Below are 14,819 nucleotides of genomic sequence, written 5' to 3' on the forward strand. Positions count from 1 at the left end.
TTTCACATCCAGCTCATAAACACTTGCTGGAGATTGACATTGCCTCCTCCTAACAAAGACACATGATATTATTCATTGAACTTTTTATACAATTATCACTTTCTGATACAAAAAAAAAAATATTAAAGGCACAGTCTTTAAATCCCATCTCTCTAACCACTACAAAAGCCCTAAGCCATCTCATTCTTCTTTGCACTATCCCCCTGCAGTCTTCAAGAAATACCCGTTACCCATATCAGGAAAAGAAAAATGAGAGAAATTCTCCATATCCAAGCTGGTCAATGTGGAAACCAGATTGGAGGGAAATTCTGGGAAGTTGTTTGTGATGAACATGGAATTGATCCTGCAGGAAATTATATTGGTAAGTCTCAAGTTCAACTTGAGAGGGTTAATGTTTACTATAACGAGGCCAGTGGTGGCCGCTACGTCCCCAGAGCTGTTTTAGTAGACCTTGAGCCAGGGACCATGGATAGCTTGAGAACTGGTCCATTTGGGAAAATCTTTAGGCCTGATAATTTTGTTTTTGGCCAAAATGGGGCTGGTAATAACTGGGCTAAAGGGCATTATACTGAAGGAGCAGAGCTGGTCGATTCTGTTCTTGATGTTGTGAGGAAAGAGGCTGAGAATTGTGACTGCTTGCAAGGTAATTTCTAATTGTCAATTTTTTTTCTCTTTTAATTTTCCATTTTCAAGCCAAATTAACATAATTTGATGGTATTTGATTAACTAGGGTTTCAAATTTGTCATTCCTTGGGAGGTGGCACTGGTTCAGGAATGGGAACTCTGCTTATATCAAAGATAAGGGAAGAATACCCAGATAGAATGATGTTAACTTTCTCAGTTTTTCCCTCTCCTAAGGTCTCTGATACAGTTGTTGAGCCTTACAATGCCACTCTCTCTGTGCACCAACTTGTTGAAAATGCTGATGAGTGTATGGTACTTGACAATGAAGCACTTTATGATATCTGCTTCAGAACTCTCAAGCTCACCAATCCAAGCTGTAAGTTATTCTTTTCTCAGTAGTTTCTTTTCTTCAATAAATTTTAAGACAAGAAAATGCTAGAGGTAGAATCTTTAACTTTCTTGTGCTATAAGACAAGTGTTCCATTGCTAAGTTGCCCGTCCAATAAATTTCAATTTTCATACGTAACATATAACATTTGAGATTGTACTATACTGTAACTCTTAAAAAAATGTTACTTGTTACAGTTGGTGATCTTAACCATTTGATCTCTACAACCATGAGTGGAGTAACATGTTGCCTTCGCTTCCCCGGACAACTCAACTCCGATCTTCGAAAACTAGCCGTAAATTTAATTCCTTTCCCACGTCTCCACTTCTTTATGGTTGGATTTGCACCCTTGACCTCCAGAGGCTCACAACAGTACCGTGCCCTGACAATTCCTGAGCTTACACAGCAAATGTGGGATGCTAAGAACATGATGTGTGCAGCTGATCCGCGACATGGAAGGTACTTGACTGCTTCAGCTTTGTTTAGGGGCAAAATGAGCACCAAAGAAGTTGATGAGCAAATGATAAATGTACAAAATAAGAACTCATCTTATTTTGTTGAGTGGATACCTAACAATGTGAAGTCAAGTGTATGTGATATTCCACCAACTGGGTTGGCAATGTCATCAACATTTATGGGAAATTCCACTTCCATTCAGGAAATGTTTAGGCGTGTATCAGAGCAATTTACTGTTATGTTCAGGAGAAAGGCGTTTTTGCATTGGTATACAGGGGAGGGAATGGATGAGATGGAATTTACTGAGGCAGAGAGTAATATGAATGATTTGGTATCAGAATATCAACAATATCAAGATGCTGCAGTGGACCATGAGGAGGAGGAAGATGAAGAGGCTTTCGAGGATTAAATGGGGAATTCTGGCTTTGGTTTTGGTTTGTGTATGATCATAGAGAAAACATTCTGTATTGCTGTTTGATAATGGTCAATAAGTCATGATGATAATGTGTTGAGTGAAGTGAATTTTCGTGAGATAGTGATTTATTTACATGTAATTGTGAGTGCTGGTTTTGTATTTATTAATTGTTTTATATTTACAAACCAACAATTTCAAAAATCTTGGGTCCATAGTTTAGTGGTAGAGCATTTGATTGCAAATTAAGAGGTCACCAGCTGAATTTGGTTGGGCCTTTATTTAATTATTTTTTGTGACAATAATTTTAATCTCATACTCACAATAAACAATTAATTTGCATATAAGTCCCTAGCAAATGAGGCTCGGCTCAAAGTTGGAATCTCTAATGAATCTAAAATAAATATTTTATATGTATATATAAAAGCTTGATAATGCATAAGGAATTTTCAAGCTGAATATTATTAAGCTTAAATTCAGCTGATTTAACAAACAAACTAGCTTAAGTTTAGGTTCAATTATAACCGAACTTATAGCTACCAAGTCAACTTGGCTCATTTACACCCTACTAGCAATACCTAACCAGCTTGTGGATTAGCCCTCATAATGACCCTTATTTAATTACTTTTTCAAAATTAATTTTAGCCCTCGTACTCGCTTACCACAGGGGCTACCAGTATCCAATTAGTTTTCAATTTGCTGCTAAATTTTGAGGAGCTTGGAACAAAAGACAATCTGGTCTTTTTACGGACTAGCTATGGTTCAGGCTCGTAGTTGTTAGTTAAAAATGCTGTCCTTTTAGTAGACCATTCAGTACAAGTAAACATATGTTATGGACTAAACATTTTCGAGGAATCTGAGATTAATCACGAACTGTGCACGAGCCTGAAGATAAATTACAGAAGCCAGTGCTTCTTTCAGACTTTCACAGTAAAATTTTACCGGAGAAAAAGAAAGAGAGTCCACTAGAAAGCAATAATATCAATTCAAAAACTTGGTAACGGCATACCAAAGTATTGAACAAACAAAAAAAAATTCCAATTTCACCTCAGCTTCAGCAACCACAACCAATAGCACTGTACATAAATTACAAGGATTGCATAGACATCTTCTATTCACCCTCTAAATGCATCTTTAAACAACAACAGCTGAATCCCTCTACAACATGTAATCTATCCCAGGAGTGTCTTAATTATTTTTCTAGATTGGTGTATTGGAAAAGGTCAGCAAACAGAAACAAAGGGTACACTGTTCATATGTGCATGTGGGTACTTCCCAAAATTGTGAATACCCAGCAAACTGATAAAGACCAACCCATCCAATAATGTTTTGAAAGAATTCTTCAAGATGTCAACCAATCACACATGCAGAAGATCCGGAACATTTATGGCACATTCAAGTCGATTCTTTGCTGCAAGGCTTACAAACACTCGGTTGATCATAACACATGCAGATTAGGCTTCTGTTTATGTTTGGTGGTCATCTTACTGAAAAGAGCAAATCAAGAAGAGCATTATTTGAGCTTCATCATTTTGTATCATCAAGCATTTGTCGTCTTTTTATTTTCTAGGATTGATCCCTCTTTGAGAGCTGCTTGTGCCTCACACTCCTTTCCCAACGCAAAAAGAGCTGCTGCTTGTAAATAGGATGCAATATGCCAAATAGGAGATATTACTTGAGCTTGCACTGCATCATTCAGGGCTTCCTGAGGCATTTCGCTCATGAGATAGGATAGACTTCGGCGTGCATAAACAGTTGGAGAAACCATGGTCCCAACATCAATGAACTGCAACATAACGAAATGTAAGCATTTTGGAAATTTCCTATATTTTTAAACATTTGGACATTTTAACTGGATCTAGAAAAATGTTTAGCCATTCTAAAAGAGCCCCATTTTAACCATTTTCATGACATTAAATCCTTTTTCTCCCATTATTAGTCTAAAAAGTAATGATCTATAACAATGTCAAACCATTTTCAACCTCAAATAATAACCTAGCCCCACCAACTACTTCTCTTTCTTGATCAAATGCAAATGATCTATAACAATGTCAAACCAAATAATAACCTAGCCCCACCAACTATTTTCATGACATTAAATCCTTTTTCTCCCATTATTAGTCTAAAAAGTAATGATCTATAACAATGTCAAACCATTTTTAACCTCAAATAATAACCTAGCCCCACCAACTACTTCTCTTTCTTGATCAAATGCAAATGAGTTTTTCCCCTTCTACTGACCACACCAGGAAACCAAGAAAACAATAGCTACCAATCTAACCTGGGAATAGCATTCTATGGCAGCTCTAAAATCTTTGTGCCGGAAGGCAACATCACCCTTTTTCTTTGAATTTAATGTTTCCTGCATCTGATTGGTCCACATCTGGAATGAGAGCTGTAAGGCAGGAAAGTAACACTCAGCAATATAAAATACATAGATCAAACATTCTGGCATCATACTAGAAATCAGTGACATCAAGTGCAGGATATTCGTGTTCGATGAGTTCAGTGGATAAGTATAAATTAAAACAAACAACAATTAGATAAAGATGAGAATTTGACAAACTAGAAGTTGTTAACATATCATAAGCAAACCTCAGTAGCTGCACCCTCATCATCTTTATACCCAAGCTTTTCCATGATCTCATGTATCGCAGTCAAGTCCATTCTTAAGCAAGCCTCACCAAGGGGTGACGGAGGTAAAGCTTCGGCACCATCTGGTATACCCATTAAAACATGAGAAGGAACCTGCAGAACAAATTAATATCATTTCCACAGAGTATTGGAACTATTCAATTTTTAGTCATTCTCTGATAGCTTTAAGAGTAAATGGAATAAAGAGATAACTAACCTCAGTATCCTTCTGAAGAGGAATCAAAGCAGCAACTAATGATTTTGGATTTGGCCGCTCACGAGGCTCATACTGTAAACAACGAGAGGCTAATCGCACTAACTCAGTCCCATCATCATTTGTAAATTGGCCTTCCAAGCAAGAATCTGTGAGCATCTGAATATTCTTGTCCCTTATTAAGTCCAACGCCTGAAATAAATAGTGCAACTCAATATTAGACATCTATCTATAAGATCCTAAAGATTCAGACAGACAGTTAAATACTAGCAAAACAAAATTTCTAGATCATGCTGTCTACTTACAATAATGCTTGGTCAGACTCCTATTAGAAAAACCGCCAAGAAAAATAATTCAAATTTAAGACATCAAATTAAACAAAAAAAAAATAGCAGGATAACTATTGTTTTTATCAAACTACTGCCACCATCTAACACTAGGGATGAGACAGGAAAAGGTATACATGTATACATGCTGCTCTATTTCTGGAGATGACATCAGATAAATCTGACTTTGAATATAATATGACAAGGAATTTGGCTACTATATTTTCTTAAATAGTCTTTCATCCTTCTTTCCTTTCCATAAATAACATTTTTCTTCAACTGCAACAAGCCACACGCATTCCACCCCCTCCTTAAAAAATAAAGGACCAAAAAGAAAAATTCAATTAAAGAAGTTCATAAAGTTGATTTTTCTAATAATTTGAAACACCCATTAGACTGTTAATCATAATAGTATTCTTATGCTATACGATAAAAATACATGCATCCAGCACAAAATACAAAGGAGATGATGCTTAAGTAAACTGTAACAAGCAAGCGAACTTGCCCAATCCACTCATGCATCAGTTGTTAAAAATCGGTATCCAACTAAAAGATCACAACATAAAATCAGCAAACAGTAAAGAAACTAGCAATATCCTCACATAACAACCATCATGAGATAATAATCAGGCACAAAAAGCCAGATGACATCCATCAGATTAGGTTTTAGCACTTTCTAATTGTTAGATGTTCCGAGATTTATTGGGTCCCACTGAGTGAGTATGAGCTATCTTCTACAACTCCATAACAGTGAAACAGGGTACGAGCTTGAGGAAACAGAAGAGAGAGATGCCAAGGAAAATGGCAATCATTTAGTGGTTTAAAGAGTGCAAAAGAAGTGCTCATAAAATCAGGGGCCATGGTACCTTGTGGCATCTTTTACTTTTTAGGAGCCTCCTCAAGGATAAAGCATCTCAACCTTCCTAGCATATCCCCCAAGTGGTCATGGTGGGGAATGCATGCTGGATTTACAGATTGTCTCCATATTGCATTTCTCAACTTACTTGATTTACAGTAGCTATCATCCTTTTCAAGAAGCATGGAAAGAAAGGATTACTACTATTGACCATGGTTTCCAATCTGAACACAAGTTCTTTTTCATTGCCCTCGTATTAATTCACTGGAGCATTTTCATTCGATCTTGAATTATGAATTCCCACCAGAAATTCACAACATTATAAGGACCATTTTACTAACGACAAATAGCCCAACAATACTCATACTCCCATGCTCCATTTGTTTGACTTGACATTACTTCAAAAAAACATATTTCATTGGTTGGTATTCCATCTTTTATTACCATTTATGGCAGGGATCTGGAAGAGGAATTTTCTTGTACCACTATTTTCAATCATAAAAAGCATTATTCTAGCCGTCCATCATATAAGATGCCAACTATGAAAAAGAAAATTTAAGAGAGAGAAGAAAGTGAGGGAGAGCTAGGTTAACATTTTATGCTATGTATTTAAAAGTTAAAAATTCCCTTATATTCAGATTAAATATTCCTCCTAGTTGAAGTATGGGGTTTTGGAACAAAATTTACGCTTCGAAGGAAAATAAATTACTTTTAAATGCCATTTCTAATCCATAATAAAAATGTTTGAAAGATGCTTTAAAAATAGAGTATCAAATTGATCCTATCAAGTGTTGAGGAGAAAACTTACATGGCTGGGAGGAATATGTTTTCCACTTAGAAGGTCAAGCAAAAGGGTGCCAAAGCTATAAATTACACTTTCTGGTGTTACCCTTCCTGCAGAAAGAAGAAAATACAGGGTGTTGCTCTGGGCATAAAGAATCAATAAATACCAGCTAAATAAAACATTCTCGAACATAAATCAAACTAACAACTTAAATGTAAATGGTAGATGATGATATGATGCCTGTAACTCAGGATACAGCTGCAAGAATGGTTTCATACAGCCAATCGACATCAATACCACAATAAAGGTAAGTCTGCACATGCAGAAAGAAATGTCGTATGCTTACCTGTCCTTAGATACTCAGGAGGAGTAAATGCCAAGTTTGTACTATAACTTTTTCCATCTCTACTGTTCTTCATCAGACCGAAGCATGAAAGTCTGGGATTACCCTCCTGAAAAATAAACGGATACAATGGTTGTGATCTAAAATTCTACTGTTAACAGAAAATTAGAAAAGCGTAATTGATACTGCATACTTACATCATCAAAAACAATTCTATAGGCATTCAGATCATGATAAAGAGCACGCCCTTGACTAGTGCAATATTCTAGAGCTTGTGCAAGATGTAAAGCCACCCTAAGACGCATCGCCCATTTCATAGGTTGTGTTTCCCCTATATATAAGCCAGGAGGCAAAAATTAAGATGAAAGAGAATTAGCAAAAAACATAAAAGATAGTATACCACAAGAATTTCAGTATGAAATCACTACTGCCTTGTTGCCAAACCGAATGATCTAAAGAGTTTTCATCCATTCATCCTATGATATAGGTATAAGGTGAAATTATAAAACATACTTTTGAAATCGAGATTAGATAAAAAAGGAACAATTGATTATATCAAATAGGCTGTAAAATAACCATAATCTATTTGTGAATAACAGAATTTAGGTTACGATGCCTAATTATGAAGTATGTGAGTTCCAAAACTCTAAATAACACTGACATTCTGACAAATGCTAAACTCAAGGAAGGGCACCAAAAGAGAACTTACAATGGAATAAGTGTTTTGCTAATGTATCATTGGGCATAAATTCTGCAACAAGCAGCCTCTCGTCTCCTTCACAGCAACAACCGAGTAAATTTGCCAGCCTATGATTCCGTAGCTGACCAACAGCTCTTGCTTCGTCCTAAAAATGTCAGAGTTAAGGACCTATCAAATTTTCATGATAACTACAGATTACCACGTTAGCAGATTTAACTATATAATCTATCCATGAAGCTAAAGTTTCTCTAGGCACATAACTCGTGAAAATAGAAATAGTCCACTTACCAAAAATTGTCTGGCATCAGGCCATGCAGATCTATTAAACCGCTTTACAGCAATCCTCCTCTGATTCTCGAGCTTACCCTTATAAACCACATTTGGAGCCTTTTCCCCATGTTCAGAAACTATATTCTCCACAGCAAAGCCAGAAGTTGCCATCTTGAGTGTCTCAATGGTGTATTCGCGGAATGCAGGCAAATCAGCAAGTTCGTTCCTCTCCTCATTTTCTACTAAGAACAACCAAGTCAAAGATTAAAATCACGCCCTCAAAAGAACAAAAAAGAAAATTACACCCTCATTCCCTCATTTTACTCACCCTCATTTTGACCTTCGGGGACTGATCCATCATACTCAGAACTCCAACAACAGGCAGACAGCTTTGAACATTCACACCCCATCCCAGCACCACAATTTGAAAATTGAGCACTAATAAGTCCCAAAGCCTCAAAAATTACACAATATCATCCAGCTCAATCATTCACCCAGCTTCACATACTAATCCTTTTACCCAGTTGTAAGATAAACACATCGAATTTTCAATTATTTCCTCGATCAAATATATGAGAACTTTGCCCCAAAATGCCTTCTGGAACAAACCTAATTAACCTGTGACACAAAAAGAAAATGGAATCAAACTTCACAAAAGCTACATAAAGAGCTGAAGCAATAAGAATCGAATGAGTCACATCAATGCCCTCCTCATATAAAAAATAAATCCCTTAATCAAATGCTCCTTAACGCAGCAACATCACTTTCACCAAGTATAAAATTGTCATTTCCCCAATGAATCTAAAGATCACCAAAAAAAAAAAAAAAATCGCAAATTTCTTTTTCCTCAGCTTTCTCAGCAACCAAACAAAACAAAACAACCCACAAACGAATATACTTATTCTTCAGCGATTCCCTCCAAGTCAACTCACAGCAACACCCAAGTCAATCAAATTGCAGCTCTCTGCAACTTCAAGTGATTTACTCAATCAAATCAGAGCAGCAAAAGCAACAAAAACACAGACGAAACCCAACATAACTCAAAAACAGGGGAAAAAAGAAAGGGAGATAGTTAAGAACCTGAACAGGAGAGCAAAAATTGAACTAGGATTTGTTCAAAAAGAAACGGAAAGCAAAAGGCGATTTCAGTAATAGAAGTATTTTTGAAGAAGTGGGTTTCTTCGAGCCGTGAATCTGAGATCAGTTTTGTTGAGAAAGAAGAGAATTAATGAGATTTGGATACTAGAATTCAAATGAAAATACACATACAACAGAGAGAGAGAGAGAGATAGATAGATATAGCAAAAATATTAAATTGGTGTATCTATATGAATACGAGAGAAAGGTTATGGTAATGGGTTTACGCTACGCAGATTGAAGGGAGAGTGCGAGCGTGTGCTTGTGTTTTTGGTCTCTCTCTGAATTTTTCTTTATTACTATTTTTTTTTTCTAAATTTCCACCGACATCACCCCTTCTTTTTCCAATTTTCTACACCTAAGCCCTTCCCCATTTATCAATTCCCCAATCAAGCTCTCTTTTTCAACTAAAAAATACTAATAATAATATGATCAATTAAAGTATTAGAAAATAAAATGAGAAAAAAATATTTTATATATTAAATACTTCATCTGACTTAAAATATAAGTTACTATTTGAAAATTTATGAAAATTAATTATTTTTTTAATCTTTATGTAAAAATCTTAAACGATTTATATTTTGGGACAAATGAAATATTTAATTAGAATTTAACGGTCAAACCATAAGAATTTTATAAATTCCATAGTCTTTTTTTTTTTTTTCAATTTTAGCAAATCATTGAAAAGTAATTACTCCCATTATGTTTGGAGCTAGTTGAATCTATCTTGAAGTAGGTTCATAAATGATAAGTATTAAATGAGGCAGTCCATTAATTACCTATTTAATTAGCATACCCACTTAAGTAATTTTGATAAATTAAACTACTTTTTGAAGTATACTTATTAATTGAACACTTAAATTAATTAAGTGTAGTTTTTAAATAGACATCACACTAAACACTTACCTATTTATTTGTGGCATAATAAGTGCATTTAGGTCAAAAGTAAAATTAAAAAAAGCCAAAATTATGTTTTTTTTTTTTAAGTGAATTAAAATGTTAATTTTTCCAAAAATGGATACGTCAAGTGTTTGAATTGACTTAATTCGAAATGAAAATCATAAGATCATAATTTTTGCCATCTTGTTTATATATATATACTAATTTACTATTTCACTTATCACGTCATACCATAACATTAATGTCTATCAATTATTAAAGATAATTAAACAATTTCAAAAGAATATTATAATAAGCAAGATAGTCTTTATATAAAGTAAGAAAATAAAAATTAATGGAAATATTATTTTTCACCCCTAATACAGTAAGTAATTTCAATTTCTACAATTACATTGCCATATCTAAAATATACTACATCGTATCCTAAATACTTATCATATTTGGATTTAGAAAGTCATTAAATTTATCTAATTTACAATAATTATCGAGTAAATTGATTATATTACCATTAATTTTGATATATCAAAATACCAAATTTTTAAAAAATTAAAATAATAATTTTTGGTTATACACAAAGGATAAATCTGAAAAAAAAAATATTACTCATTAAAATCACAAATGTGACAAAAATTTTGGAACATAGCAGTTTCTCAAATGTAATGAGTAATTAGAAACAGAGGTAGAAGTTATTTAATTGTTCAAATTTACCGAGTTTTAACACAATTGGAAATAATTAATTAGGTCTTGCATTGCAAATCCAAAATTATTAGACATTTTTGCCTCTAATTATTGGCTAGGCAATAGAAATATTATGCTACAAATGGATTGGATGTCATTATTAAAGCCACAAGAAATCTTTTTACATTTTGGACTTCCTCATTGATTGCAATTCCAAAAATAAATGGGAAGAAGGAAAAAGTACAACTTTTGAGCCACAAATAACCATATGTGTCACTATTCGAACCTCTAAAATTATTGGCAAGCTACAATAGAAAAGGATGGGGTACTAGCAACTGCCCATAATAGAAGCAACAAGAGTCTTTCATAATTAGGAGTTTCATAGTAAATGCCTATAAGTATTGTATCAATTGCATGTGGGTCTATAACTAGGACATTCTAAAGGGCACTTTAGCCTTGTACAAGTCAATTAAGGATTGCTATTGGTATGAAGTTCATTGATTTACCAGGGCAATTTTGACATGTGAGAATACTTTGCCTAGATGATTATAAATAAATAATTAAATCTTGCTCGCATCACATATGAATGAAGTAATTTTAGCGAGTATTTGCTTCATACACGATGTTCGAATCCTCGACTTTATTTAAAGAAGAAGAATGTCGAATTGCTCATATCAATACTCAGTTGGGATATTCACTTATTAGTTTAGATGAGTATAACTAATTATGGTTGGTTGACTAAGCCAAGTTAATACCTTTGCCTACTTATACTCACAAAAACTAGCAAATAATTTAATTGTAATTGGTCAAAATCGAAAATAGTAACAATAATAATTAGGGGTTTATAATAGGTTTGATACTTAATTGAATTGAAAAACCAAAAATGAATTTTCATTTTTTACTTACGTGGAATCACAATTGAACTCTGTTTTAATTTAGTTTGAGTTAATTTAATTAATTTGATTCGGTTTTAATTAAAATTAATTTATTTTCTATAATTTAAATTAAAAACCAAATACGAAATTATATAAAATTATAAATTATACTAAACGAATTAACCGAATAATCAAATTAAAATTAAACTAAGTTGATTTGGGTTAATCGAACTTTACTCAATGATAATTATATTCATCTCATTTTCTCTGTTGACCTATACTATACGTTTTTAATCTTTTTTGTTATCTTTCCCTATTATTCTTCCTCTTATCCTCTCTTCTCATTTTCCCTCAACTTTCTCTTTAGACTTTTACTTTATTGCCAAGTTCTAGAAGATAATCAATATTATATTTTAAAAATGCCAGCCATTTCACATCACCATGGTAAAATACTATAAAAAAATAAAAATTTAAAGGGAAATTAAAGATATAAAACTAAAGCATTTGATTAATTTTTCGCTAATTCAGTAAACGTCGTCAAAAAGGTATTTTCTCTGGATCACGTATTCCGTAATTCATTGGACCTACTATGTAAAAAATAAAAAACATTTCGAATATATTTTATTAAATAGTGTAAACAGAAAAAAAAAAAAAAAAAAAAAAGAGAAAAGAGATAATGGAAAATGACCATTGAGCAAAATAATAATAAAATTGACAGCATATATAGATAGCTACCAAGCAATAGATAGTAGCAGCCATAGGCCAACAAATTATAAAGTAGTTTGATGTAGACTTTAGTGGAATTTCAACAGTTATAAAAGCAGATTATGAACATATATATATATATATATATAACACAAATAACAAACAAAAATAGTGAATTTTTAAATATATGGAAAATTAATTGGTCTTTAGGGTTTGTATTTATATAGTCTTTTTGTATGTTTTTGTCCAATAGTCACTATATCATTAAGTTAGGACACAAGAACGTTAATTTATCATAATTATTCAATTTTTTCTTTTTGTCCATAAAAGATTTGGCATACAATCATGTTGTTGTTTTGGCTCATAAATGGATTTTGGTAATAATTAATTAAGTAAACATAAAACACAATAATTATGTTAATGAACACCATTACAAAGCAATTACCCATCACTTTCTCTCTTTTTTTTTTTTATAATATAATAAATAAATAAATATAACTATTTCAACTATAATCACACCTAGGGAGCATTATCAATTTAGATGCTACTAGTTAGGTCACACACCCTTTGATAAAAAATAATAAAAAAAAAAAAATCCAACAACCCACATATATAGTTTATTGGATTATTAAATATGTGCTTTACAAGGAAGAAAAAATAATTTAAAATTACGAATTCTTGGTCTCGTATTCGATGTTGTAATGAGTTAAATCATTTATATTTTCTTTAAGATTTAATTTGAAAAATTATTGTTCGACAAATTTAATTATATTAAGTTTGAATTTAATTTTTCGAATTGAATAAAACTCGATTCGGTTTGGAAGTGAAATTTTAAACTGTTTCAATCATGAAAAAAAAAAAAAAAGGTATGGGCATTGAAAATTTGTTGATGTCATTTCAAATCTATTATTGTCTTTATTCTAAGATTCTAACATAAACTCCGCAAATTTCAGCTACACATGGAATCATAGATAAATATTGTTGGTTGGTTGTATTATAATTCAATAAACGACTGTCACGTGAATAAGGGGGCAAAAAAAAAAAAAAAAAGGAAAGTATGATAAATGTGTTCTTCTATATTTTGCCTTTGTGCCCATAACATGTTAAAATGTCTGGTTGTGAAAAAGCATGTCTATGCTACATATATATGGAATCCCATTTCTAATAAATAAATAAATAAAATAAATAAATGTGTTAATTCCTTCTCCGGTGTATAATTTTTAAAAATTAAATTAAATTTATATTTTCATTTTTATAAAAATCGAAATATGTTATTACCGTTCGACTAATATGTTTATACACAGAGTAGTTTTACCTTAACTGCTATTATACATAATTTTTTGATACGTGGAAAATACTTCCTATATAAACTATTTATTAACTAATATAATTTTAATAAATTTTATTATTTTTATTTAATTTTACTAATTTAGGGATTTGATACATATTGCAAACTAAATTGATAATTTGCTATCTTCATGCTAAAAAGAGAGAGAGAAAAAGATTCCAAATGTATGTTTATGGAAAATACTTATTTAGTCCTAGAGGAGACCAATATTAGATTAAAAAATCAAATAATTGAACCGAACCGATGTGATTTGGTTTATTTTAGTAGGATTATTCAATAAAAACAGTTTGGTTCTTTTTTTTTTTTTTTTTTGAAATTTGACTAGTTGATTTTGGTTTGATTTTCCATGAAGAAAACCGAATAGAGTGAAATAATCCTTTTTTTTTTTGTTAAAATAAATATACTTTTTGATGGAATTAGTTTGAATTTTTTATCTAAATCAATTTTTTTAAATACATAAAAATTATGATTTAGATTATTCAACTCGTTTCAATTTTTTAACTAAAATATTTCGCTTTGATTCCGTTTATCTATATATTAAATCAATAATTAATTCTATTTAAAAAATTATCAAATTTTTATTACTACTTTATTTTTTACAGGAAGACATTGATATTTTTATTGGTGTCAAATATTTTTCTTGGGTTTACTTATTATATTTGCGTTATATTTACAGAATAGATAGATATTTCTTTTATTTATTGAAAGGTAAAATATGTCGAACCAATATTATAAAATATTTTAAAAAATTATATTATAGAATATACAACGAGGTAGCTCTTTATTAAATAACATTTATCGAATTTGCGAAAATTTTTAGGTTTGAGAGCACTCATTTCTATTTTTCTTTTTTCTGAGGTCTTTAGAAGGTGAAAAAAATCAATGATCAGGCCAACAATACAGAAGATCTAGCAAAAACCTTGCATCCAAAAAATTGATCTAACTAAAATCATCCAAACCGTCCATCTAAGTCGTACTTTCCTATGATAGGCTGATACGCACGGGAAAATTCTCAAATGTACCAAACGAAAACTATGAAAGGTCCGACCCATCCGCCAAAAGACAAATCAAAGTTAAAAAATAAGAAGAATTAATTCCGAAACAATCCATATATTTTGTGTTAATATTTATTTCAGTCCTATTATTTTAAAAGTTAATAATCTTAGCCC

At 32.1% G+C, this 14,819-nt stretch overlaps 2 protein-coding genes across 8 annotated transcripts; one reads left to right on the forward strand and one right to left on the reverse strand.

The window, feature by feature from the left end:
- LOC105645810 (tubulin beta-5 chain) lies at positions 1 to 2,084 on the forward strand. Its single transcript, XM_012231517.4, has 3 exons — positions 1 to 643; positions 731 to 1,000; positions 1,210 to 2,084. The coding sequence occupies exons 1-3, from the start codon at positions 250 to 252 to the stop codon at positions 1,875 to 1,877; spliced, it is 1,332 nt and encodes a 443-aa protein (XP_012086907.1). The 5' UTR covers positions 1 to 249; the 3' UTR covers positions 1,878 to 2,084.
- A 762-nt stretch (positions 2,085 to 2,846) lies between these two features.
- BSK8 (kinase with tetratricopeptide repeat domain-containing protein) lies at positions 2,847 to 9,437 on the reverse strand. Of its 7 annotated transcripts, none has more exons than XM_012231516.4 (12): positions 9,088 to 9,437; positions 8,906 to 8,971; positions 8,336 to 8,625; positions 8,026 to 8,249; positions 7,747 to 7,882; positions 7,235 to 7,368; positions 7,041 to 7,146; positions 6,719 to 6,804; positions 4,732 to 4,920; positions 4,476 to 4,628; positions 4,162 to 4,275; positions 2,847 to 3,666 (listed from the first exon to the last, which is right to left on the reverse strand). In XM_012231516.4, exons 3-12 carry the CDS (start codon positions 8,415 to 8,417, stop codon positions 3,421 to 3,423), a joined length of 1,470 nt encoding a protein of 489 aa, XP_012086906.1. In that variant the 5' UTR covers positions 8,418 to 8,625; positions 8,906 to 8,971; positions 9,088 to 9,437; the 3' UTR covers positions 2,847 to 3,420. The 7 variants fall into 7 exon arrangements, with proteins under 7 accessions (XP_012086906.1, XP_089576172.1, XP_020539685.1 ...); XM_089720046.1 differs by having other exon boundaries at positions 8,894 to 8,971; XM_020684026.3 differs by having other exon boundaries at positions 8,906 to 8,977.
- Between the last annotated feature and the right edge of the window lie 5,382 nt (positions 9,438 to 14,819).

This window comes from Jatropha curcas, chromosome 4 (assembly GCF_041381405.1).
Source record: "Jatropha curcas cultivar XTBG-Jc1 chromosome 4, XTBG_Jcur_1.0, whole genome shotgun sequence".
NCBI classification, from domain to species: Eukaryota; Viridiplantae; Streptophyta; class Magnoliopsida; order Malpighiales; family Euphorbiaceae; genus Jatropha; species Jatropha curcas.